The sequence below is a fragment of the Myotis daubentonii genome, chromosome X (genome assembly GCF_963259705.1).
Source record: "Myotis daubentonii chromosome X, mMyoDau2.1, whole genome shotgun sequence".
Classification (NCBI taxonomy): domain Eukaryota; kingdom Metazoa; phylum Chordata; class Mammalia; order Chiroptera; family Vespertilionidae; genus Myotis; species Myotis daubentonii.
This window is the reverse complement of record NC_081861.1, coordinates 92,425,683-92,453,077: the sequence shown is the minus strand read 5'-3', so window position 1 is coordinate 92,453,077 and position 27,395 is coordinate 92,425,683. Positions and strand designations below refer to the sequence as shown.

The following is a 27,395-nucleotide window of genomic DNA, read 5'->3' as shown; positions in this document are numbered from 1 at the left end:
GGTTTTGTTTAGCGTCTGTATTGTTACAATGTTTGAAACTGCAGGCTCAGAGGCCTGCAGCGGCCGGCGGGGAACGTTGGAGTCCTCCGTCACTGAAGCAAGCAAGCCTCATGTTAGTTTCAAGCTGCCTGGCTGCCGGCCACCATCTTGGCTGATGGTTAATTTGCATATTGCCCTGATTAGCCAATGGGAAGGGTAGCGGTCATACGCCAATTACCATGTTTCTCTTTTATTAGTGTAGATAGATAATTTCAAACAAATATAAGAGTAGAGATGGTTGTTAGTGTACTAAGACACCATGTACTCATCACCCAACTTCAACAGCCATTAGCTTGTGGCCAATCTTGCCCTAATTACACCTCCATCTTTCTTGTTATTTTGAAATAAATCCCAGACACCTCAATTTATCCATAAATAGTTCAATATGTAGCTCTAAAAGAAAGGGACTCAGAAAATACAGCTATGGTACCACTATAACAACAAAAAGTCTCTTAATACACCACATATCCCGGCAGTTTTCATATTTCCAGTAGTTTAGGAGGACATTTTGCCCTGGTAGGACTGACCAGGGAGAGAGTGCTTTTGATTAAGGGAAAGGTGACTGACAGAGGCATTGATATTTGGGCTGAACCTTGGAAGAGAGGCTCAGGAAAGGTTCGAGCTGGAGGGATTATGAAGTTCTAGTCCTCATTTTACAGTGTATCCTCCCTGTTTCTGGGGCTCCAGCTCTGAGGCTTGTGGAGGCTTCTTGTGGAAACTCTGTACCTGGTTCTCTACTGGTACATGGGAGAGTTTTTACTTTCTCCCTTGCCTTCCCAGTTCCAGGCCATCCAGGAGCTCGAGGTCAACAGGCCTGGGAGAATTCCTGGGAAGCTGCTCTCCTCCCAGCCCCTCCCTTGTGCTTGGCCCATGAGGCCAGTTTGGAGCAAAACAGGATGCATTCAGGATGAGCGCCTTTCCCAATTTGTCATCTAATCGCGATGGCCCAGCTTGGAGCTTCCTCTCTCATTCATGATAAAACCCCTCACTGTCTCGCTTTTCCCTCCCACTCTAGCAAGGGTGTGCTGACTTCCTCCACATCCGGACCAGCCCTCCTCCACCCTCATGTGAGGCTGAGGGACAACTTCCCTCATCCAGGCCTCTCTTTCCACTGCCCCAGAGCAGACTGTAAGAGGGGCTGAAAGACCCCACAAGTGTTCTCCCTGTTTGCAGCCTCCTGCTCTTGGGCTGTCCTTGGGAAAGGAGTGGCTCCTTTCCAACAATCCTGGGGTCCTGCCACTGCTTGGTTAATTATTGAGCCACATAATAACAACCTTGGAAAGTCACCTCTTGGGGATGGCCATTAACCAATTCCTTGTCCATGCTTCGCCTTAAAGGGACACCATCCTGAACCCTCACCTTCGCCCAAGGGAGCTTTAACAAACATTCAGCCAGTGGGAACTTCTGGGGCCAATTAAACTTCTGCCCCACTGTCTTCACTTGGGCAAACAGAAGTAGTAATTCACATTGCTTCAAGGACACACATTCACCTTAGGTGGAAAGGGAATTGAGTTAATAGGGATTCAGATGGGTGGTGGGGTAAGGGTTTTTTTTAGGCATCAGATTTAGAGGGGAATAAGGATGTTTCTAGGAGCAGTTGATGCCCTGACCTCAGTTTAAAAGTCTAAAAGGCAAGAAGGGTCTACGATTACTTGGGGTGAGATGGGGCCATATGTGTGTCTGTTTTCAGCGCAGCTGTGGGTCTCTCACACCAGCCTGGGATGTCAGCTGTCAGCCACACAGCTAGCTGCCGAGCTAGAAGAGGCAGCCTTCCTCAGAGAGCCTGTATCTTGACAAGCAGAAGGAGTTGGGAAGGGTCAGGCTATGTCCCAGGTTCATTTTTAGAAAGCTGTAGACCAGGGGTAGGCAACCTTTTTTCTGCCAAGGGCCATTTGGATATTTATAACATTTGAGGGTCATACAAAATTATCAACTTAAAAATTAGCCTGCTATAATTGGTCAAACATTTAATTAACTTACCCCTAATGCCTTGGCAGGGCCAGACCAAATGATTTCGTGGGCCATATACGGCCCATGAGCCAGACATTCCCCACCCCTGCTCTAGACCACAAGCCATTTACTGCAGTTTCAGTGAGAAGAAAAGGGATCAACATTTTGTGAACCCTGCAGGCCTCACCATAGAGTCAGGAAACCTGGCTTCTAGGTGTGCCTCTCCATAGCTACCTCTCCATCATTGACTTTAGAGAAGACTTTTGCTTTCCCTGGGTCTCAGTGTCTACATCTTTAAAATGGGAAGGACAGGTGGCATAGACTTAGTGGTCTCTCAGGCTCCCTTTCAGCTATGAAAATGTGTTCCCGGTCAAGACCCTTTTCTTATCCACAGGCAAAGGTGAGCTGGCTTCAAATTCTGCCAGGTCCAGCCACTAAATATCCTCAGCTGGCTGCTAGTTTGGGCTTGCCAAGTCTCACGCTGCCACAGCTTGGGTTTTCCTTGAGCATGGACTTTCCTGCAGTTTGAGCTCTAGCCCCTCCCCATGTTTGTGTCTGTCCTAGCTGGCCACCCTCTGACCCATTCAGCTGCAAGTTAATGAATGACCTGCTTGCTGTGGGTAGTACCAGCCCAAGGTGCTGCTGGGATCCCAGGACTCTGTGGGAACAGGCTGAGGGCTTAGTCAGCTCTAGTCACCTTTATGCTTTCTCCCATGGTGCTCCAGAGGTAGGAAGCAGAACTTCCTTTAGAGGGCCTTTAGAGGGCACTTGGTCCAACTCTTCTTCTGAAGCTGGGGTCTTCCTGCCAAGTACTTGTGAAGTTCCTGTTCACCTGTCTTCAATACCTAGTAGTGCAATGTTTCAAGAGAGTTGCTTTCATCCATGGAATGTCCAAAAGATTTATTTTATGCTGAACTGAACTCTGTCTCTCTGTGACTTCTACCCCTGGGCCCTGGCTCTTCTCCCTGAGTCCACCTAGAGTCCTAGACCCTGTCTTTTCTCTCTGATTTTCAGAGATCTGAGGAAAGAATCCTAGTCCCCCTTCATCCTCTCCAGGCCAAACAGCCTCAGCTCTTACAGGTGCTCCTCTAGGGCCCTGGGACCAGTCCTCTTCCCAGCCCCATTACTGTCCTCTGCACATGCTACTATTTGTCGCCCTTGGGGTGGGAAATGGGGCTCTAGAAGCGCCTCACTCTCCTCTTTATTTCTAGCCTGCATTTTCCCAGAAGAGTTCTGCATGATCTTTTCCTGAACTACAGAATCCTGGGTCCAGACACCTCCTACAGCTCTCTCTGATTTGTTCATCATTCAGGTCCAGCCAGTTCCCATGACTGGGAAGCCTTTCAAGGGAAAAGTCACCTTCTCATGCCCCCATAGCAGAGGGCAGTCCTGATGAGAGGAGGCACCCACCTTGATGAGTTGACTGCAGTGTACTATGTGAGGGCTGCCAGTGTATACCACTTTCCTGCCACTTGCTTTCATCTCTTGAGCTGGTGGGCGGTGGGGGTGGGGTGGGGGGGGAGAGATATTTTAAGAAGCATTGAAGACAGAAATGAGTATGAGCCATGCCCACAGAGGAGCCTAGAAGGGTGACTCAGACAGGGAGAAACACCAACTCAGCCATTCCTCTTCTAGCAGTCAGTGATGATGACAATGATGGATTCTCCCATGTCTTTAATGTTTCCAAGGCACTTTAACTTCCATGAACCCATTCTGTTCTCAGAGCAGCCCAGTAAGATAGACAGTGTGATCCCCCTAGTGTGACTCTGGATGATATCTACCTGAAGCCCAGGAAGGGGGGAAGGGCATGGTTTTCAGGAAGAGAGGATTTTGAACCCAGGTCTCCTGACACTCAGTCTTCCCTGTTTTCCTCAAACCACACCCCACAGCAAAGGCAGCTGGGGCTGACTCTGCAGCTTCCCCACCACAGAGGAACCTCTGTACAGGCTGAAACTCTATTCCCATGGTTGAGGGAGCAACCTCCAGAGGAGGTGGTCGAGGATTTCCTGTTCTTTATCTGGGCTGGGTTGTTTAAGGTGTGAGATAGGCACTTGCAGCCAGCTTTTTTGCTCCAGGCTGGCGAGGAGTAGGAAGTTTGGGAAGCCCTTGTCCCAGACATCTGGCCTGAGTGGCCCCCACCTGAATAGGACCTTCTAAATGGGAAAAAACAAAGAGGGTCATGTGGGAACGGAGCCAGAGTGGAGCCGAAACAAATACATTCTGAGTTGTACACATGGCCCCTGGGTCAGGAGAGTGTCATGGTGAAGAGTGGATACAATGGTATATGCAACACTTTGTGACATTGGGAAAATTATTTAATGCCTGTGAACTTCCATTTTGTGAGCTATAAAATGGGGATATGTATCTACCTCATGGGGTTGTTCAGTATTAAAGCCAATAGTATAAACATAATTCTTATTATTGTTGTTTAGTAGTACTTTCTGCCACCTCATCACTTTGCTGTGTTTCCCTTAAATTGGGATGTGCAGTGCTCAAACCTGCCACCTCCTGGGCATTGGCTCTGGACTTTTCTGTCATCTCAGACTCCACCTCCTCTAGAAAAGCTCTCCCTGGCCATGGTCAGCTATAGGGCTCCCTTCCTCTGGCCTCCTTTACTGGCATTTGTGACACTGCAACGGGCTGTAGTCCCAATAAGAACACCAATGACAATAGTGAACTCCTCTAGGTTCTTGACAGATTTGAAGTTACTTAACTCCCTTGACAATGCTATAAGGTATATGCTGCTCTTATCATCCCCATTTTACACATGGGGAAACTGAGATAAGGAGAAATTAAATGAAGAAGTTGCCCAAGGTTACACAAGTAGGGAGTGATGGAGTTGCGATCAGGACCCAGGCAGACTGACCCCACTGCCCACACCCTTAGCGACTATGCCATACCTCTCCTCTCCCTTTCCCAGATGCCTGGCCAGGAGGCAAGAGCTGAGCTTGAGTCTCCCTTCTGTCCCTGACTACTTATCATACCCACCAGAGATCAGTCACTCCTAGGCAGACAGTCCCCAGATCTTTGCCTGCCCCCTCCCCAGGTGGACAGATGGACAAGAAAGAAAACTCGAAGGTCTGGGTTTGATGCAGAACTGCACTAGGGTGAGAGAGGGTGTGCAGGAGGGAGATGGGGGATGGTTCTGACAGCAGTAGCAGGGTCACTTGATTAGTACCCTCCAGCACTGGAGGGTAGAGACCATGGTGCTGGGTGGCACCAGGAAAGAAGAGGCATTTTAATGAACAGTCTTGATAACCAGGTTGCATTATTTAGAAGGTATGGGTGGTAAGAGATAAGCAAGAGGCTTAGCTGGATTAATTTTTTAATCCCATCAGCTGGTACGGCCCATGCTAGATTTGGGTGTGTGGGTGGGGGGCTGGCTCTTGTGCAAAAGCTGTAGCCCTCCCCACAATGTTTCTACCTCAGGGCCCTTGGGTGCTATAAGCTTCAGGCTGTACCACCTGCCAACTCCATTGCTTTTGAGCTCATTCTCTGTTATCTTGTATCCAAACAAGTTCCAGCTACAAAGGACATCCCATCTTAGCCTCTGCCTCCCTGAGAAGGATGGGCCTGATAGCAGCTCTGGCCAAGTACTCCAGGGGACTTTGGCTTCCTCTCCACCCCCAGTTTCCAGATCTTGGTGCCAACATAGGGCCTGGCACCAAGTAGGTGCTCAGGTAATATTAATTGAATAAGTGCACAGCCAAGGGGGAATAGATTTGAGGGGAGATCCTCGGGAAGCTGACATGGTAACAGATTAACAGGAGGGCTCTGAAAATTTAGGTGGGTTCCTAGCCCCATCTGTAGTCCAATAAAAGCCACTTAACCTTTCATAGCCTCAATTTTCCCACTTGTGCAGTAGGCCTACTTTGGACAGGGCTGTTGTAGGGACCAAAAGAGATGTGGGATGACTGACTGCTTTCTCCACTGATGGGAATTTACTTCAGGCTAAGGAGTCATACTTTAAAATTCCTGGTACATGTTTTTTGTGTCTATGGCTTAGGCCATTTCCCCTGTTTAATGAGGAGGATTCTAACTTGGTGGCTCTGACTCTGGAGCCAGGCTGCCTAGTTTTGCATCTTGCTTCACCACTTCTTAGCTGCTGATCTTGGACAAGTAATTGTTATCTCTGGGCCTCAGTTTTCTCATCTGTCAAGTAGATTATCAGAGCACTTATCTCACAGGATGGTCATGAAGATTCAATTATATAATCCATATAAAAAGTAGCTAAAGAAATGCCTGGGAGATAACAATGACCTTTTGGCTGTTATTATTATCTCATTTTATACTTGCAAAAACCTCATGTTGTTGGTACTATGATCATATCACAATTTTACAGATGAGAACATGGAGGCATGAGAAGTTAAGTCTCTCCCAATACAATCTGGCATATAATAAGTATTCAATTAATATTAGTGTATATTATTAATTATATATAATTACATTCAGTGGCATAAATATTGTTATCAATAATAAGCATAGGTATAGCTAAGAAGTAGCAAAAGCAGGATGAAAAGTCATGTCTTCAGATTGCTAGCCTGTTATTCTTCCCACTATACCCCAAAACCTCTATGTTCTAAGGTCTTAGGTAGCCTTTAAATACACACACACACACACACACACACACACACACACACACATATATATGTATTTTTATTGCTTTCAGAGAGAAAGGGAGAGAGAGATAGAAACATCAACAATGAGAGAGAATCATTGATCAGCTGCCTCCTGCATACCCAACACTGGGAACCGAGCCCACAACTTGGGCATGCGCCCTTTCAGTACGCAGGTAGAAGCTCCATCCACCAAGCCAAACTGGCTAAGGCTCTTAGGTAGCCTTTTGGCCACCACTTGGAGTTCTGTTTCCCTTCACCCCACTATGGTCTGAGCTTGAATGTTGTTATGCCCTAGGCCCTTGCCTTCTCTTTGTGCTCAGCATCACAGCCCTCATTTTACCTGACCACAGGGCTCAGGGGAGGGGTTGTGTCCATTGCTTTCAGAGGGAGAATAGGCCTGGGCTGAGGAGGCCACCTCTCTCAAGCTCATTTCCTTTGTGTCAGAGACAGTTTTCTCTGGATCTCAGGGTGGGGACAGGCTCCTTCAAGGCATTTCCTGTCCGGGAGTTTATATTTGGCTTCAGAAAAAGGAAAGGGAAGTAGGCAAGGCGGTGGGATGTAGAAGTGGTGGCACAGGGTCAAAATGGGTGAGCACCAAGACTGCAGGCCAAGGGAGGGAAGCAGGAGGTGGTGCGTGTCCCTTCTCTCAAGTAAGCTTCGATGTCCTACCAAAGCTTTGGATGGGAAAGCTCAGTGCTCTTTGAAGCCAGAATGACCCCACCCTCAGGAATGGTTTATTTTCTCTCTCACAGTTTTGGGCCTTGGTTCCTGGTCCTGTGATTACTGCCCTGGGGCAAGGTTCTGCCAGTTACCCAATGCGCTGAGTTGCAAGTGTGTGCTTAGTTCTGTGTCCTTGCTGCGTGGATACCAGAGAAGAGGGTGGAGTCAGAGGCCCACATACCCTATTTAGTTGGGAAGCAGAACTTCCTGTCTAGATGTTGCCAGAACATTCAGTAGCCCTTACCACACTGCAGTGAGGATTCTGAGACCAATAGAACCAAGTGGAGTTGAGCTTTGGTTGAGTCAGAGAGACAGACACTTGTGCTTTTGAGAAGGTAATAGAAATGTGTTGGGGGCCACTTAATTTAACTTATCCTTCGTGTGAAGGGATGTTTTGACTCCATCTTGATGAATAGTAGGAGTTTGCATATTCAAGTCAGTCTGGGTCCAGAGTGTGGAGAACTGCAAGTGCTAGGTAGATTGCAGTTTGATATATCCATCCTGGGCTGTGGGCTGTGGGGAACCCGTTAGGTTGCAGAATAGAAGAGTGGCCAGGTCAGAGCTGGACTCTTCGAAAAAGAAGCTGGTAGGATGACCAGTTGAAAGGAGAAGCTGGATGCTGGGAACTTGGAGGACTGAAATAATCCAGGCATGAGAACCTAGAGCACGGTTGGGTATGGAAAACCGTGACCATTTGATGGAAAAGTTGATAGAACTTGGTGACTAAATACATGAGCAGAAAGAGAACAGATCAGGATGACTGGGCATTTAAGCCTAGATGTTTGCTGCCTTTGGAAGCAGGAATTCAGAAGAGCTGGCTTAGGAGGGAAAGATAAATTTAGTCTTGGTCCCCACTGAGGACTCTCACTTGATTCTCCTAAAAGAGAATGTGCAGGGGGAGAACAGCTCCCCACACTGAGCCAGCCACTGCCAATCATATCTACCTCTGCTCCACGTCTAGATTTTGGTAAATGGCCATTATTAGATGGGGAAACTGAGACTTAGAAATAGTAGCTTTCCCAAGGTTACCCAAGAAGTTCCTAGTGGAATTAAAACCAGAATGTAGTTCTCCTGACCTTAAATCCAATAGTCTTCCATACCACAGTGGAGAACAGTTACCACTGGTCTAACATCTGCCCCAGACTGGTTAGGTTGGCATCTCTTGTCTCCAAGTTGGGGACTGAAAGTGATGGAATAGTACATGACTTATTAAAACACCTGTTTTTTCCTTGTCACCGTGATCTGGTAAGAGCACTTGGGGGTAGGATCCCCTGGGGGCAAGAAAGCTAATAGACTGCTGCAGAACAGGTGCCAGCTTTGACTTTCACTGTCACAGGAAAGCCCTAGGAGTGGCAGGAATTTCAGCTGTCTGCTTTGGCCCTGTTGTATCTAGTGCTAGCCTAGGTGACCACAGGCCTGGCTGACTCTAGACCCAGATTTTCAAGCAGTCCCAGCAAGCCAGAGGTCTGCTTTAGCTACAAGGCTATTGTGACCCTCCCTTAATGCCCTCTCTACAGCTGCATATGGAGCTCAGGCCACAGCTTCATGGGGGGCGCAATTGATGGTTCCTTATGTAACTTCCATAATTATAAAAACTCCAAACTAGAGCTGCTACCTCTTCCTGGCTAACCCTGCAAAGTGCCCATAGTGCCCAAAGACAAGGGATCTCCAATGAATATTGAGTCCATTCTTTGCCTCACCCCACAAGCCATTCCCAAGGTGGGATGGGGCTGCCTGGGGGTGCCTGAGGCCCCCAGGTAAGGTCTCATACTTCAGGTTTGGAAGTGAACATTTTTTTGGTTGCAGGGGCTGTCTTGTGTATTACAGAATTTTAGCAACATCCATGGCCTCTACTCAATAGATGCTAGTTGCACCCCTCCCCAGTTGTGATGATCAAAAATGTCTCCAGATATTGCCAAAGGTCCCCTGGGGGTAATTGTCCCTGGTTGGAGAATCTCTGTGGCCCTGTAGCCTTGGCCATGGAGTGTTGAGGATAGAGGGATATTAGAATGGAGAGCCACACATCTGAACCTGCCGCTGGCCGGCAAGAAGATTCAGTGGCTTCCTTTTGTTGCTACCCAGCACCACAGTACTGTACCCTTTTGGGCCTTTTGCCACATTGGTGCCTCAGTTGTGGCAGGGATACTTGAAAGTGTTGTTTGTGAGGCCCCAGGAGCTGGCATCTAGCTGTAGCTCCATCTAAGATGGGGATCGGCCTCTGAACAGGTGTAGTAGGAGCCCCAAGTACTGCCCATCAACCCAACAAGCTGGAGGCCAACCATTTTCTAGTACTGCCAATCTAGGCCACTCGAAATCCAGCAGCCCTTGCTGTGGTGCTCCTCCTGTGAGGTTTGAAATGTGGGATGAGATCTATTTTGGTCTCGTCTCCCTCCCCTGTAAGAATCTATTAGAGTTGTGATTCCAGCTAAGAGTAGTAGAAGCAGGAAGAGACAAGAATGTACTCAATCTTCCATGGACAGGGAATTGCAGACCACTCTGAATGTCTACTCCAGGGTTGGGAGGGGAAGTCTTGGCAGTCTTGGAATCCATGACAGCTTTTAGTATGGGCCCTTTTGAAGGCTTCTTTCCCTTGGTCCCCCAAAGACAGAGGTGGAATAGCCAAGTTGTAGTATCTCTGCCAGGGTCACTGCCATCCTAGAGGGCCCCTTGTGCAAATTCAAATGAAGCACCATCCAAGGCTTGAGGATGGGTGGGCATGCTTCTTGTGGCCTAGGCCCCTTAATGTATCCTTATGGGAGGGTGAAAGGGGTTAATCATATACACTTGAGGCCAAGTGAATGGAAGCCCTCGGCCAAAAGTCCAGCACCTCCTTAAACAAGTCCCTCTCTAGGAGTGGGGATGGACAAAGGAAACAGGCCTTGCATCAACCAAGAGAAATGATCTGAAAAGCTACTTGTCAGGATGTAGCAATTGCCAGGTGCAACGGCAGGGCCTGGTGTGGTAGGTAGCCCCTCTGCCTACCTTGGGTACCAGCTTGGCCTCACAGAGCCCACCTTGAGAACTTGGGTTTTCACATAGATGGTGGCAATACAGGCTTCTCTTCAGCACTTTAGAATACTGGCTTTCCTCCTGCACTCACTGAAGGTGGGAGAGGCCATGCTGATAACAGATCTTGCTTTGGAGACAGTCATCCTGCCATCAGGGCCATGGAGGAGATGCCTTTCCAGATAAGGAACTAAATACTGTAAAGGAAACCAACACATTGATTGGAAGATGCCTTATGGAGCAGGTCAGCTGTTTGAAAAAATTACCTTCACAAACACCCACAGACCTACCAGTTCCTGTTCTACCATATGCATTCACATTACTGCTCATTACTCTCTCCTGCTCCTGTACTCAGCCATAGAGAGAACACGGACCAGTGATTAGAATGGCCTGAGCCTGGCCTCTGGCTAGAATCTTTCCAGAGACCTATGCTATAGCTTTTTAGCTGACCACATCTGTTTAGGGCAATGGTTCTCTATCTTGGTTGCACTTTAGAGTCACCTGGAGAACTCTCAAAAACAAACAAAAAACAAATCCCGTCCTCAGAGATTCTAATTTATTTGGCCATGACTGGTGCTCAGACACTGGCATTTTTAAAAACTCGCCGGATTAGCATGACTGGAGTGATTCAGTTGGTTGGAGTGTCGTCCTGTGCACCATAAGGTTGCCAGTTCGATCCCTGGTCAGGGTGAGTATAGAAGGCAACCGTATCTCTCTCTTATATCAATGTTTCTCTCCCTCCTTCCTTCCCTCCCTTCCTCCCATTCTCTAAGCATATCCTCAGGTGAGCACAAAAAATAAATAAATAAAGATGATAATATTCAGCCTGAGTTCAAACAAAGACACTTTGATCTGGGCTCCCATGACATCCACCCATTGCTTGTCCTGGGCCCTGTGTCTTGCTTGGTCCCTAGACCTGAGATGCACTTTGGGTTGGGAGGGGAGCAGGATGAACCAGAGTCTGGGCAGCTCTCTCACAGCCCACTGAGTGACCACAAGGCATAAGGATGCAAGTTTCCCAATAGTGGTGTGAAGAAGGTACAGTTGGTGAGGCCTGGCTTCCCAAAGCTTAGTTGCCCACTGCTTTTGCTTTTCCTCCTAGCTTTCTCTCTCACTTCTTTACAACTAGGACAAAATCAGAATGGAGTCTTTAAGACCATGTGAATACAAAGTTCAAGTAGTTCTAACAAAGGAAGTCCTTTCTAATGATAGCTTTCATATAGATACTTTCAAAACCATGTAGAACCTGACCGCATCCAGATTAACCAGGAAGGTAGGCAGGAAAGTTATTATCCCTCACTGTGTAGATTTGAAAATTAAAGCTTGGAGAATGACGAAAGTTGCTTAAGATGACTTTGGCAGCAAGTATGGGAGTGGCTTAATTGGAAAAATCTTTTTCTCCAACTCAGTTATCCTGTTGGGCATTATTGCATTTATTCCAGGGGAATGTTGCTGCCTTTCTCCTGGATGCATAAACTCTACCCTTAAAGAGCGCAGCCCAAGATCAGAAGTCCTGCTTTTCTCCTCATTGTATCCTTCTCTGCACAGAAAAAGTGCTCTGTGCTAAGAGGACCCCTGGTATGTGGCCTGTGAAAGTGTAGGTGCAGATACCATCACTGACCTCGAAAAGCATCTGCTTCTGCTCAGCCGGTCCTTATTTGATGCTCCTTTCAGGAGACTTGTGACTGTGGCCCTGAGGCCAGATTTGACTCTAGAGCTCTCTAGTATGCCTTTCCCCCACTTTTTATTTATTTATTTATTTTGGCTCGATTCAGCTGGGCTCCTCCACAGGGGGAGAGTTTGGGCTTAAATCTCAATGGAATCCAGCTTGTGCCAACTGGTGCCATCCCTGACCTGTCCTGGCATATCAGCCTAGTCTTGGCCAGAGCACAGCATGCATGATATAGAGCAGGGGTGGGGGAACCTTTTTTCTGTGAAGGGCCATTTGGATGTTTGTAATATCACTAGTGGCCCAGTGCACGAAATTTGTGCACGGGGGAGGGGGTGTTCCTCAGCCTGGCCAGCACCCTCCCAATCTGGGACCCCTCGAAAAATGTCCTACTGCCGGTTTACAGGGTTCAGGCCTAAACCGGCAGTCGGACATCCCTCTTGCAATCCTGGACTGCTGGCTCCTAACCACTCACTTGCCTGCCTGCCTGCCTGATTGCCCCTAACCACTCTGCTTGCCGGTCTACTTGCCCCCAACTGCCCCCTGCTGCCGGCCTGCTTGCCCCCAAATGCCCCCCTGCCAAGCTGATCACCCCCAACTGCCCCCCCCCCCGCTGGCCTGCTCACTCCAAACTGCCCCCCCTCGCTGTCCTGATCACCTCCAACTGACCCCCACTGATGGCCTGCTTGCCCCCAACTTGCCCCCCTGTTGGTCTGCTTACCCCCAACGGCCCCGCCCCCCACCAGCCTGATCACCCACAACTGTCCTCCCCTCTTGGACTCTAACTGCCTCTACCTCAGCCCCGCCACCATGGCTTTGTCCAGAAGAACATCCGGAAGGTCTCTTGGAGACTAAATGATTTTTTCTGTACTTATATGGCCCACAGGCCGGATGTTCTCTACCCCTGATATGGAGGCTGAAACTACTGGAATCTGCACATCTGGACACAGGCAGGACCAAGAGCCACAGGCAGACATTTCTACATTATTATTCTCAGCCTGCCCCGTGTCAGTCTCCCTGCCAGGCACATAAGGCAGTCCTCAGTCTGGGCCACCTGGAGCTGGGCAGGCTGGCCAGGTGGAGGGACGAAGGCAAAACACCTTAGCTCATCCCTTAATCCCTGACTGCTCATCTGGGAGGGGGCTTCAGGGCCTTCCAGCTCTCCATGGGGTGGTATGTTGTCAGGGAGCCAATGTCTCTGACATCCTGTTGGGGCAATAACTTATTACATTCTCCAGATTCCTGCCAGGGAAGGCTGCTGGGGATTCAGGCTAGAGCCCTGCTTCGGACTTCTGGGCTCCTTTGTCTTTTTGAGCTATTGTGAAACTTCTGCCTCAGAATCTCACTTTCCTGAGCCATTTGGCTCCAATTCTGACAGTGATATGGATGCTGCCATTTTCTAGACCCAGAAGCAAACTCTAGCTGGGCCTCTTTCTCCCCTTTCCTCTTTTTCCTTGGGAGGCTTGGTGGGCAGGGAACTTATTTGTTGAGTGCTTGGTACTACATGTCAGGGATATTTTTCTGTCCAGTATTTTATTGAATGCTCTTATTTTGCCAAGGAGGAAACTGAGTCTAAGCAACTTGCCCAATGTCAGAGAGCTACTGACTGACAGCTCTGAGATTTAAACTCAAGCTTGTCACTCCACTAGACCAGAAGGGACAGAAAACAAGTTTGAGGGTTTGGAGTTAGTTCCTTTGAGTCTAAACCCCTTGTTTACCTGGCATCTGAGGGCAAGTACACATAATACCATGAAGAAGAGTGATGGACATGGAATTTGAAAATCAGGGTCATAGTCTCAGTAATGACACTTAACACTGTGTGACTTGGAAAAGTCCCCTCGGCCTTAGCATGCTCCATACTGTAGCTTTTTTAAAATACTGATTTGGAGAGTTCCACCATAGACCAATCAAATCAGCCTTTGGGCATGGGACCTTGGGGAATTGGTATTTTTCTAAAATATATTTTATTGATTTTTTTACAGAGAGGAAGGGAGAGGGATAGAGAGTTAGAAACATCAATGACAGAGAATCACCAATCAGCTGCCTCCTGCACATCCCCACCGGGGATGTGCCCGCAACCAAGGTACATACCCCCTCCCGGAATTGAACCCGGGATCCTTCAATCCACAGGCTGATGCTCCATCCACTGAGCCAAACTGGTTAGGGAGGGAATTGGTATTTTTAAACTTCTTAGTTGATTCTAATGTGCACACAAGGATGAGAATCCCTGAGCTAAGTGGTTTAGGTCAGCGCTTCTCAAAATTTAATGTGCTGCAAATCACCTGAGGATCTAGTTTAATGGAGATCCAGTTCAGTGAACTTGGCCCCAGTGTGTCTAACATGCTCCCAGGTTGATGCTGCTACTGCTGGTCCAGGGACCACACTTTGAATAGCAGGGGCTAGAGGGCCCTAAGTATGAATGAAACAAATTGGCACTCACTTGAATGAGCTGATCTCCTTCCCACCAACCCTGGTTAGGGCCACTGCCTAGCATTAGGAGAGCAGGCAGCCCACCACTCTCCCATGGACCCTATGGCTCAGGCAGATATAGAACTTGATCACTGTGCTCTGCCTCCCCGCTTAGGGAGGGGCACAGGAATATGGATAGGTGGATGCTTCTCTCCTCCCTTCTTTTTTTGTTCTGCCTCAAACCATGAGTGACAAGGGGCTGTAGTGGATTTCAAGTGTGTGACATGCATGACTATCCTTAGGGATTGGCTCCCCTGACTTGGGTGGCCATATCAAACTCATGGCCCTTTAGGTGTCACTATTTCCTCTTATGCTCACCTTTCTGGAATCTCCGATCTGGTCCCTCCTTTGGCACCTCCTCTTTGTCTTAATGACAGGAAAGCAGAGCTGGCTGCTGGGAGGGGCTCTGAGGACAGGGAAGGCCCTTCTCTTGGGTGTGTGGCAGGAGTAAGAGATTAGGTGGTGGGTGCAGCAGTCGGCTCAGCTGTCCTAGTAGCAAAATCCTGTCCCTCAAATGCTCCCTTGGTGGGTGTGAAGTCCCTTCACACTGCTCTTACCACACCCCCTATCTTCCAGACCACCATATGCCTAGAGACCTGGAGCCTTTCCCAGGCCTGCATTGCCTTCTGCCAGAGGGCCTAAGGTAGTGCTAGCTGGGAACAAATGCTTTCCAGGATCTCTTGGAGGTCCTGGTGATTTCTAGCTCTTCATCATAGGTTAGAGAGTTGCAGTAACAAGAAAAATGCACATACACACGGATGCAGGTGCATACACAGACCAAGGGGCCTGCAGGGTGTGTATGCAAGCGCATAAGTCCACACCAATCCATGTGGATCATGGACATGAGCAAACTTGGATGCAGCTATACCCAGAAGCAGATACCAGGGTGCAACACCAGGTGCACACACTTGCAAAAATGCACAAGTGTGCAACCCTGCTCATCCCATTTTCCCCAGAAAGCACTCAGGGGCTGCAGAGCCTTCTTTTCTCTCCCTCATTAGTGTGTGACCCTTGAGGATCTTGTTAGTTCTTCTGACCAACTTCCACCTTCCCACACTCTTTCCTCCTCTACCCACACAGCATATCTGAAATGCAGTTTTGTACTTTAAATTGTCAGTCCCGGCTGCAAGGTTCTCATCCTGGATTCTTTGTGGGAGGGCACACTTGCAGCCTAGGAAAAACCCCACCAGTCTCCTTGGAGTTCCTTGGTCACAGGTACTAAGAAAATGTTGGAAATGGGGACAGGACTCGTGGCTAGAGCAGCTCTGCTGAGCCAGCAGCCCGCCCCATCCTCAATGCCAGGTAGGGACAAAAGCTGCCTGAGCAGTCCCAGGGCTTCGCTGCTGGCACTCAGCCTACACTGGGCCAGTAGGGCCTCCTCTGTGGCTGCAGTCCAGCAGCATGTCTGCACTGAGGCTGTCAGGATGTCCTGCTCAGTGCCAGGAACTCCCAGAGCAGAGGCAGGAGGCTGACCCAGCCATTGCCCTCCAAGACGCCCATAGGCTGGCACTGTGTCAGCATGACAGTCAGCACTGGGTTATGCTGCAAATAGACCAGTCTCAGGGGAGAGCTGGGGCAGTCCTGGGAGGCTCCCAGGGGAGAGAGAGCTGGAACTTGATGAGTGGTAGAGGAAGAAGAACACTGGGGCAGCCACCATGTCAGAAGAGGGAACCCTGAGCTGGAGTCAGACTGAACTTGGACTCCAGCCCTGAGATTGCTACCCCATCAACTGGGAAACTGTAGATGAGCCCTTCCTTTCTGAGCTGATTTTGAGATCTAAGAAATGGGGATAGTAAAAACTTCTTCACAGCTTCTTGTGTGTGTGTTCAGTGAGATTTGGTTATGAAAGTGCTAGAGAATGTTAGATATGATGAGGAGAAAGAGACTAATGATTGGTGAACATTTCATCTCCCCAGCTAGACTAGGATGGTCTACCCAGGCCATAGAAGGGCATGGCTCCCTGAGAAAGAGGGTTGAAGACACAGCTGTGCCTCTCCCTTCCAGGAGTACTCTTTGATCCCAGACAGTCCTGGGAGGGTTCTGTTCTTTGGCATTGGGCAAGTAAAGAATGAGGCTCAAGAGCCCTAAGCTGGTTTTTCTCAGTGGTTAGAGCATTGGCCCACGGACCAAAGGGTCTCTGGTTCGATTCCCAGTCAAGGGCAAGTACCTAGGTTGTAGGATCGATCCTCAGCCTAGGTCATGGTGAGTGAAGGAGGCACCAATTAATGTGTCTCTCTCACATGGATGTTTCTCTCTTTCTCCCCCCCCCCCTTCCATTCTCTCTAAAAACCAATGAAAAAAATATCCTCGGGTAAGGGTTTAAAAAAATATATGAATGAGGCTCAAGAAAGGAAATTCAAGAAATAGGTCTCTGAGCATATGGGGAATGAGTGGGGCTTGGGGAGTAGAGGGTAAACCCTAGCTGGCTGTGACATGAAGCAAATGTGCCGGCTCCTCCATGCTTCTCTTGCTATTTCTGGATCACCAGAACTAGAGGTGCATGCCTGCTGGAAGTGAGGCAGCAGGCAGCACCCTTGCTAACCCCATTTCTCTGCCTCATTATCCCCCTCTGTTCTGTTTTAGAAGCTGAGGCCAAAAAAGCATGTGAGTGGCTCCGAGCAACAGGATTTCCTCAGTATGCTCAGTTATTTGAAGGTAAGGTTCCCTTTCCCTAACCTCCTTATCCCTCCATTTTTTTCATATGTAAAATGGAGTAAATCAGATCCTTTCTCTGACTGCACAAGAAGCTGTGTACCCTGGCCCTCTGCCTGGCTGGCCCCTCTCATTCTTCAGGACAGCTGAAAAGTCACAGCCCCAGCAGGCCTCTACAGATCACCTTTCTAGGAATAGCCCCCACCCAGCCTCTCTTTACCCCAACACTTTGGCTGATGTCTTTTGTAGCATTTATTACTTCATTCTCTTGTTTGTTTTATGTATTGTTTGTCTTTTGCCCCCAGGAGAGTGGGAAGCCCATAAAGGCAAGGACTCTTTCTATCTTATTTGCTATTGTGTCCCCAGTGTCTGGCCCAAAGTAGATGCTCAATGAATGTCAGGAAATGAATCAATGGGCTGATTTTACCAATAAGGCAGAGAGGTGTGGGATTTTCTGGCTGCTCTCACCTCCTCCCCTTTCCTTCCTCTCTCATCTATTCTCCCTAAACCCCAGGGACTGGGACCATGCTATGGGTAGCAGTAGGAAGTGTTTCTTCTGTCCTCGTTCTCTCTGGTCCCCCAGTTCACCTTGGGTCAGGGAGGAGGTTTCCTGTTTGAGCAGCCCAGGATTCAAAGGGAAATGAGGGAGCCCATGCTGATTCTTGGCAGCCACCTCAGGCCTGCTTTCCCCCATGGACCTGCCTCACTGACCGATGGGCCTTCTTGTCCAGCTCTGCCTTCCAGACCTCTCCTCATTCTTTCTAATGATAGCCAACCTGAGCTTCCTGGACTCTTCCTTTCCTCTAGGCATCCTCCTTCTGCTCTATACTTGCTGGCCTGCCTTCCTGCTTCCCCAGCCTCCCTTTTCCAACTCAAGGGCCCCTGGGCAGAATTTCTGACCAACCACCCTCAACTCATCTTGGCTTCTCTCTGCCATACAGAAGGTTCATTTCCCTTGGATATTGGCTCTGTGAAGAAGGACCACGGTTTTCTGGACAAGGACTCTTTGGGGGCCCTGTGCAGGTATGGGGCTGAGGGCCACACCTGGAGGCTAGGGCCCAGCTTAGGGCTTCCTTGTGTTAAAAATTCCTGTTCCCCTAACACAGGAGGAGCCTCAGCTACTAACAAAGTTCATCTACTGCAGTCATGCTGCTCACTCTGTCTTCTGGGTCTGTGACACCCTCACCCAACCAGGCATTCTAGCTGGAAAGCAAACACTAGTCCTTGATTCTTTTCTCCCTTCAGTTAGGTCCCACAGACCATACTCTGATTTGTCCCCTCTCTACTTACTAGTACATCAGCTCGACCTTGGTTTGAGGTCAAACCATGACTTCTTGGGTCCATCATAGCCTCCTAACTGGCCTTTCTGCTTTCATCTCTGCATTCCCCTCCTTGTCATGGCCCAGTGGCCCAACAGCCACTAGAATCTGTTTCCAGGTGTGCACTCACTCCTCTGTTTAAAATGTGTCACTGCCTGAAGGGAAAATCCAAAGCTTTTTAGCATGATACCTGAGGCCCTTTGCAATCTGGTTTTGACCAACCTTATCAGCTTCGGTCCCCTCTCATAACTACACTGGTCTGTCTACTGTTTCCCTCTCTACCTTTCCCCAAGCTCCTGTTGAATTCTGGGATAGGAGTCCCTCTGCCTTTCTCCCTCCAAATCCCATTTCTGTCTTCCAAGAAGCCTTATCTAATTACAACCCCTCCATTCATGGAACTTCCTTGTCCCACCCTCTGTGTGCCTGCTGTGCCTTCTGTCTACTTTGTTCTTGAACCTTTCTCATTTCTGTAGCAGTTTGTTTTCACATCTATAAGCTCTCAGAGAACAGAGGCCATAATCTCCCCAGCATTGTGTCTAGCACTGAAACCTTCACAAAGTTTCATTGTCTGGGTATGTGAATCTTTGGAGTGTCTTGATAGGTTGTGCCCTGAAGACTTTGGAGTTGGGACCCTTGGATGAGCACTGCTTTGTTTCCTTGCAGGAGGCTGATGACCTTGAACAATTGTGCCTCGATGAAACTGGAGGTTCATTTTCAGTCCAAGAAGGTGAGTCATGGCAGGAGTGGGGTCTGTGACCTTGTGGTTCCGTGGGGAACTTAAACATACACAAACCACTTTTGAAACTAGCTCCAGTGTCCCCAGAGTCCAGGATGTCCAGATTAGTGCCTTGTTCCAGCCTGGAAGTAGGTTGTAGAAGGCTTAATGAGACCTCTGGGTTTTGGCAAGCCTAGTCTAGAGTCTGGAGTATGAGAATAAGTACCCTGACTATTGGCCTCTTCCACCCCTCTCAGCTCATTTCTATCTGTTAGGTTTACTAATAACTTGACCTAGAGATGGCCGTTCCTTAAGGAAATCCATCTGCCTCAACTCCCTGCTCTGTGATGACAAAAATTCCTTGACTAGGGGGTAGAAACATAATAATGTGATGGAAAAATCATGACCTATATAATCTTAGAAGACAGGGTCCTTAACTCTACTCACACCAAGTCTTTTCCCTCTGAGCCTCATTTTCTCCATCTCTACAGTGAATCTAGTTTCGGGGAGGATTTATAGGCCTCAAAGGCCTTCTCACTCTGCCAATCTGGGATTGTAGAAACCTTGAGGACTGTTGGTCTGCATGTAGCCCTGGGATATGGACCTGATGACCCCATCCTGCCCTGGGTCAGGCTTTGTGGGTTTCCTCTGGGGCTTTCTTTCCCAGAGGCCTTTAACCAGGTGTATCAGCCAAGTTGCCAGACCCTTTACCTGAGAAGCAGAAAACCCCTGGGACCTGGTCCCCACTGACTGCTCAGTGACCTCAGGCAAATCTCTCACTCTGGGCCTTAGTTTTCCCACCTTGCAAATTAGCAAATGAGAAAAATCTTCTCCAAGCTCTGGCATTTTGTGATTCTGATCTGAGACTAGCCCAGACTTGAGAGGTTGTTGAGGACAGGAGGTCAAGACTCTTGGATTCTAGCCTGGCTCTGTCACTGACTTCTTGAATGACATTGTATGACCTTGGGCAAGTGACTTCTCATTTGTGGGTCTGGGTTTCACAATCTGTAAATGTAGAGGGATTAGATCAACCAGATGACCTTTACCATCCATCTGGGCTCCATCTATGACTCCTGGCTTCCTTCTTCTAGCACTCCCAGAGCCAGCCCCCTACCCCCCCTTCTAGGACATGTCCTCAGCTAAAGAGCAGGGCCCTTTGCCTCAAGGTCCCCCAAGCATTTGAAGTAGAGCAGAGCACAAGCAAGGGCTTGTGGGTGGACTTCTTTGACACGACCCTGTGGTGCCCTTCCCAGAATGAAGACTCAGAAGAGGAAGAACAATGTACCATCGGCAATCCCTGGGTCTTGCAGCGAGAAAGTAAATGCTGGTCTCCCATGGGCTCTTCTGACCTGCTGGCCCCACCGAGCCCTGGACTACCAATGACCTCCAGCTGTGAGAGTGTCCTCACTGAGCTTAGTGCCACCTCTCTGCCGGCCATCACCGTGAGCCTACCATCTGAGCCAGTGGACCTGCCCTTGCTAGGCAGTGCCCCCAGCCCAAGTGACCGGCCCCTCTTCGGCCCCACCCAGGGCCAAGAGGGTCCCCAGGACAAGGCCAAGAAGCGCCATTCCTGTAGCTTCCTCAAGCACCTCGAGTCTCTGAGACGGAAGGAAAAGGGTGGCAGCCGGCAAGCTGAGCCTGAGCATAGCCCAGTCACCTCAGAGAAGGCCACTAAAGGTTTCTCTTTCCGGAGCCGCCGTGGCTTTCTCTCAGCTAGATTCTATAGGGCCAAGAACCAGGCAGACACCTCAGGAAGTGGCAGTGGCAGTGGCAGTGGCGCTGAGACTCAGAGGGGCTGGGAGGTCTGGCCTGTGGCCATGCTCCGGCATCCTCAGCGGATACACAGGGGTGACTACCTGGTGCATGTGCCTGGGGACCACCAACCAGGCACATTCCCTCGCTCCTTGTCCATTGAGAGCCTGTGTACTGAAGATGGACACCGTTTGGCTGATTGGCAGCCAGGTAGGCGCTGGGGCTGCAGAGGGCGCCGGGGCTCCTGTGGCTCCACAGGCAGCCATACCAGCACTTATGACAACATGCCTGAGCTGTATTCAGCTGAGCCTATACTGGCTGGGGCTGAGGCCGAAGATGAAGAAGAGGATGGTGGCAGCTATGCCCACCTAGATGACATCCTCCAGCAAGTGTGGGGACTGCAACAACGGGTAGAACTTTGGTCTCAGGCCATGTACCCAGACCTGGGGCCTGGAGATAAGGAAGAGGAAGAAGATGAGGAAGAAGAGGCCACTTCATCAGTAGAAATAGCCACAGTTGAGGTAGAAAGTCAGCCTGAGGCTCTGGGCCAGGTAGACGCTCTGGCCCACAGAGAGTCCTCAGCCCCGGGCCAGGCTGATGTCCAGACAGTTGTCCCAGCTCAAGCCTCAGCTGAGCTCCAGGCACAGGCTGAGACCAAGCCACTTGGCCCAATCCAGGATAATGAGCAGGAGGCTAATTCAAGCAGGGAACCCACTTCTGCCTCTAGCCTGTCTGTGGAAGGGAACTCCATTTCTGACACTGTGGCCTCCTCCAGCGAACTGGACAGTAGTGGGAACTCCATGAATGAGGCTGAGGCTTCAGGGTCCCCGATTGGACTCCAGGCATCAGCACCCCGTGAACGAAGAGATTCAGGCGTTGGGGCCTCACTTACCAGACCCTGCAGGTGGGAGTTCAGGGTAGGGAAAGGGGCAAGGACCTCTGCTGTCTCTGTCTCTTCCCTTCTTAATTCCTCCCTCCATTTTCAAACCCTACCCCACCCCAGCCAATTTTTTGGTTATGAGGCCCAGGGGCAGGTTCTTGGGAGCTAGCTGATTGCCTCTAGGCACTCAGTTACAGGAAGGAAACAACAATAGTACAGGACTCAGCAATCCAGAATGTTAGGTTTAGGACCTGCCTCTGCTGTGGTCTTGAGTAAATTCTAGCTTCTCTTTGGGCCTCAGTTTTCCCATGTATAAATGGAGGGCATTAGAAGAGATGAGCTTTGATCCCTAGCTTTGCCATTCTGGATTTCTCAGAGCAACCTATTCACTGCAGTCCTGGAAGGGTAGGAGCTGGTACTACTTGCTGGCATTAGAGGAGCCTGAGCTTTGCTGTCACTTCCCTGACAGTGTCTGGGCCACTGGGCAGCCCTGGAAGCTAAGACTAAGCTTTTTCCACTCTGCGGCCTAGCAGCAATGCTGACAATGGTCCCATCTCCATGCATTTTCTTTCTTTTGGGAGAAAAAAGGGGCCAGAAGAACACAGCCCATTCTAAGGTTGACCCAACCCTGCTCCTCTGGCTTTCTACCCCCATCCCCATCCCCATCCCCCATCCCTTACCAGGAAGCTCCGTTGGCACAGCTTCCAGAACTCTCATCGGCCCAGCCTGAACTCGGAGTCACTGGAGATCAACCGGCAGTTTGCCAGCCAGATCCACCTCCTGCACAAGGGCTCTCTGCTACGGCTCACAGCCTTCATGGAGAAGTACACTGTGCCCCACAAACAGGGCTGGGGCTGGTGAGTGCCCCTGGGCCATGGTCACGGCTTCCTCCCTGCCCCTACTCCAAGGCCCTGGGAGGATCAGCTCCAAAAAGCAGGTGTAGACAGGCAGAGCCCACAGGCCAATGGAGTGGTGGGATGTGCCAAGGGGCTGGAGGAGCCGTGGCCTAAGAGGTTGGCATTGCTCTGGGTGGCTTGTGTGTATGTGTGTGTATGTCAGAGGGTATACTGTACATAAGGTGCATGGGAGTATGTGTGCCATGTGCGAGGAGGGGTGAGGGTGAGGGAGGGGAACACGAGGTCCTTGAGTTGTACCCCCTCTAATGCAACACCCATGCTACCATCAGTGAGGTTGTCTTAAAATGCAGCTTTGGTTATCACTCTTCTAATAAACACCCTTCTGTGGCTCTGTGGTTTGGCATTGCCAGTTTCCTTCCCAACATGATCCTTTCATGTTCGGTCCTGCCCCATCTATCAGGCTCTTTGGCCTGCCACTCGTAAGCAACACCACTGTATAGGCCAGAAAACCTTCCCTGAATGTGCCATGCTCCTTTCCTTGCCTCTTTGCTATTGTCCACACTTTTCTCTTGGCCTGGAATGCCTTTTCCCCATTTCTCCTCCGGGACAATGCCTACTTATTTCTCAAGAGCCCGTTGAATTTCTACCCCTCTCTGAAGCCTTCCCTGATCCACTAGTTGCAGTTCCTCTCCTTCATGGGTCTTCCCCTAAGTTCTTGGTCCACTACTGGCTGCATGTACTGTCACTGCCTGTTGACTCAGATATTTCTTTAACTGAGACTGAGAGCTCTCTGTGTTCCTCTGTGACTTCTTAGGGCTGGGCGTCAGAGAAGGTGCTTAGTGAATGTTGATTCTGGGGATGTGGTGTGTTTCTTACCCCCACTCACTCCGGCCAGAGCCCCCAAGACTGAAGACAGTCTCCAAGCTGCGTCCTAGCCTACCACAAGCCCATTCCTGATCTCTGTCACTCCTCCAAACAGGTCAGTGCCCAAGTTCATGAAAAGGAACAAAACCCCAGATTACCGGGGCCAGCATGTGTTTGGGGTGCCGCCTCTCATCCATGTGCAACGCACAGGACAGCCACTGCCACAGAGCATTCAGCAAGCCATGCGCTACCTGCGCAGCCAGTGTCTGGACCAGGTGAGCTCCCCCCGTGCCCCACCCCCAGGGGACCTGCAGAGAGATAGCAAGGGGAAGAAGTCCAAAGCTAAGAAATTGGGTTGAGAAGCTGCTTCCCCCTTGGTCGGCCCACCAGAGACCTTTTCTAGCCTCAGGAAGACCCAGCAAGGATGGAACCAAAGCTTCCTTCTCTCCAGCTCTGTACCAGCATCTTTCTGGTCCAGGCAATGTAATCCCCAACTTCTAAGAGCCTGCATTAGTCTAGGTCCCCCTTTTCTTACTCATTTCCACTAAAGCCATGTTTCTCCTTGGCCTGAGGCTATAAAAACGCTTTTCTTTAGTTTTGCCATTTCTTTCCAACCCTGCTCAGCAGGAGACCTGCTGGGCTTGGAAGTTTCTGGGATGGCCTACACTTGTGACTCCTGGCCTCACAGTCTCCCCCTCCATGTTTCCCTCCCTCCCTGTCCTGCATGGGCTAGGTGGGCATATTCCGCAAGTCTGGGGTGAAGTCTAGGATCCAGAACCTGCGCCAAATGAATGAGTCCTCCCCCGACAATGTCTGCTACGAGGGCCAGTCTGCCTATGATGTGGCTGACCTGCTGAAGCAGTATTTTCGAGACCTACCCGAGCCTATCTTCACCAGCAAGCTCACCACCACTTTCCTGCAGATCTACCAGCGTGAGTCACCTGCCCCATTCTCAACTATCAAAGAGAGTAAACATGTTCTATTCCCCCAAACCCACTATATGGAAGAATAGACTGAGGCCCTGAGGAAAGGCAGGGACTTACCTAAGGTTAAACTGTGCATTTGAGCAGAGCCTGATCTTGCACCCAGAGACCTACCAGAGCCCACCTTTGCCCTCCTCTCTAACTAGATTCCCTTGGGACAACTGTTTCCTCTGTGTTCCTAGAAACAGTAGGCTCCAGGATAATAAGGAAGCCCTTTGCCATTCCTTCCCCATAGTCCTCCCCAAGGATCAGTGGTTGGCAGCAGCGCAAGCTGCCACTTTGCTGCTTCCTGACGAGAACCGAGAGGTGCTGCAGACCCTGCTCTATTTCCTAAGTGACATTGCCTCTGCTGAGGAAAACCAGATGACAGCCGGAAACCTGGCAGTGTGCCTGGCACCCTCCATCTTCCACCTCAACGTCTCCAAGAAGGATAGTCCTTCACCCAGGTGAAACAGGGTAACTTGTGTCCAGACCAGGCAGGGAGGGTTTGGTCTCCCAACCCCATTGGACTTCAGGCCCTTGATGGCTGACACTGCAGTTCCCAGGAATCACCACAAGAGGTCAGCCTGACTCCTCAGGGGCCTGGGACAGGTTGGATGCTGTAAAACTGGGCCTTGAAAGACAGCAGGTTGTTTTGTGTCTGGACTGGCAAGCTGGCTTCCTGAGAACTGGAAACCAGCCTATTAGCCATATTTTCTCCTGCCCTATTCCATACTCTCCTCTCATCCTTTCTCTCCAGGATCAAGAGCAAACGCAGCCTAGTTGGCCGGCCAGGCCCTAGGGACCTGAGTGAGAACATGGCGGCCACCCAGGGCTTATCACATATGATCAGTGACTGTAAGAAACTTTTCCAGGTGAGTAACTACAGGCCATGATGCCTACCTCCCAGACTTGGGGGAACCATCAGGTCCGACCTTTATATCCAAGACTGGACACGTGCCCCTCAACCTCCTACTTCCAACTCTTCCCTGCAAGGTTTCTCCCCTACCTCACTGTAGTAGCCAGGCTGCCCCATCCATGAATATGAATCTGACAGACTCTGTGGGCTCTTGGACTGAGGCTTCCTGACCCTCTGCTGCTTGCTCCTCATGGCCCCAGACCAGAGTGTGTGTGTGTCCTGTCAGGTACCCCAGGACATGGTGCTGCAATTGTGTGGCTCCTACAGTGCAGCTGAGCTCAGCCCTCCTGGCCCAGCCCTGGCTGAGCTGCGGCAGGCCCAGGCTGCTGGTGTGAGCCTGAGCCTCTACATGGAAGAGAGTGTCCAGGAGCTGCTGCGTGATGCTGCTGAGCGCTTCAAGGGCTGGATGAGCGTGCCAGGGCCCCAGGACACGGAACTGGCTTGCAGGAAAGTGAGTACTGCCGTGGGAATAGGAGAGGGCTTGATGCAGGCCAGGGAACCAAGGATCCCAAAGAAAGGGGCTGCCTTGTCAGTGCTGTTGTGCCTTGGCCTGATATGTGGAGAATGTCAGCCAGCAAAGCAAGAATAAATGAGACGAAGGGATCATTTTGCCAGAATTATCTTCCCAAAATCTCTCTCCAGACATGTCACTACTTTTAGAGCTTCACCTCCCATCTCTCCCTGCACCACAGTCACACTGTACTTCTGCACCTGATGATGTGCTACCTGGAGTGACCTGCCCCAAGCATTACATTTCCCAAGCCACTGTGAGCCCCAACTTGATATGCCCCTTCCTCCATTCAGAGCCTGCTGTCATGCCCTGGGCTGGAGGTGGTTTCTTTCTGTCTCTCTCTTGCACAGCCGTGTTCTTTCTTGGATTCTGGTTATAAATAAGACTGCACACCTGAGGTTTACCATATATAAACCAGGCACAATGAAACCTCCCTTTCAGGGTTGGGGTGAGAAGCCAGCCCAGTGCCTGGCACGTACAAAAGGCTCAGTAAAGGGCAGCTTTTGTTGCTCTCCACTGTCTACTTCTTGGGGACAGTGCTAGATGTTACGTTCCTTGAGGACCATCACCATCTTCTCTTCCTGTTCACTTCCAGAAATTCCAAGCACTGTGCCCATTTCATGGTAGAACCTAGCAGGCCTCTTGAGCAGGTGGAGAAGCAGACATCTGGAAGAGAGAGAGGACAGGGAACACAGGGATGGCCTGTCTGGGTGTGACAAGGGTTAGCACAATAGCCTTGCAGCCTTTCCTCCTCAGGGATTGGAGTGAGGGAAGGCCAGGGCTGGGAGGTTAATGGGAGTTCTTCAGCCCTGACAGCTGTCCCCTGTCCCTGTTCACATGGTCTGCAGGCATCAGACGGGCACCCCCTACGTGTGTGGAAGGCATCCACAGAGGTGGCGGCCCCTCCAGCTGTGGTGCTACACCGTGTTCTGCGGGAACGGGCCCTCTGGGATGAGGACCTGCTGCGGGCCCAGGTCCTGGAAGCCCTGATGCCGGGTGTGGAGCTGTACCACTATGTCACCGACAGCATGGCACCCCATCCCTGCCGTGACTTCGTGGTGCTTCGGTGAGGGACTCCAGATGCCACCCTGTTGTGCTTAGGGAACAGGGGAGGTGGGGTAGGAACCAGCTTCAGGAACCTGAATGTTATGTCCCTTCCCCACAGGATGTGGCGTTCTGACTTGCCCCGTGGGGGTTGCTTGCTTGTCTCCCAGTCCCTGGATCCTGAGCAACCTGTGCCAGAGTCTGGGGTGCGGGCCCTGATGCTCACTTCCCAGTACCTCATGGAGCCTTGTGGCCTGGGTCGCTCCCGACTCACCCATATCTGCCGTGCTGACCTAAGGTACCAGGCCCCCTTTGCCCTGGCACCCTCCTTCCCTGTGCCCCATGCTGTTGAGCTCTGGAGACTGGGGCAAGTTCTTTCTTCTTTCCTCCTGGAAAGGGCTCCTGGTAAGAACCCATGGCTCATGCCTATCTGCTTCTATCTCTCCAG

General features: G+C 50.3%; 1 protein-coding gene across 6 annotated transcripts in view; it reads left to right on the top strand.

Moving 5' to 3' along the window:
• The window catches only part of STARD8 (StAR related lipid transfer domain containing 8), a 33,259-nt gene that overhangs the window by 4,650 nt on the left and 1,214 nt on the right, over nucleotides 1-27,395 (top strand). For 2 of the 6 annotated variants that reach the window (XM_059680574.1, XM_059680571.1), the window contains exons 2-13: nucleotides 17,056-17,127; nucleotides 18,066-18,147; nucleotides 19,107-19,170; nucleotides 20,412-21,814; nucleotides 22,474-22,647; nucleotides 23,627-23,786; nucleotides 24,245-24,443; nucleotides 24,730-24,940; nucleotides 25,234-25,348; nucleotides 25,619-25,843; nucleotides 26,752-26,969; nucleotides 27,069-27,245. In XM_059680574.1, the coding sequence (XP_059536557.1) occupies nucleotides 19,114-19,170; nucleotides 20,412-21,814; nucleotides 22,474-22,647; nucleotides 23,627-23,786; nucleotides 24,245-24,443; nucleotides 24,730-24,940; nucleotides 25,234-25,348; nucleotides 25,619-25,843; nucleotides 26,752-26,969; nucleotides 27,069-27,245 (2,939 nt within the window). In that variant the 5' untranslated portion in view covers nucleotides 17,056-17,127; nucleotides 18,066-18,147; nucleotides 19,107-19,113. The remainder of the gene's footprint in view (nucleotides 1-17,055; nucleotides 17,128-18,065; nucleotides 18,148-19,106; nucleotides 19,171-20,411; nucleotides 21,815-22,473; nucleotides 22,648-23,626; nucleotides 23,787-24,244; nucleotides 24,444-24,729; nucleotides 24,941-25,233; nucleotides 25,349-25,618; nucleotides 25,844-26,751; nucleotides 26,970-27,068; nucleotides 27,246-27,395) is intronic. The other 4 variants (XM_059680573.1, XM_059680575.1, XM_059680572.1 and 1 more) reach the window with 4 other exon arrangements.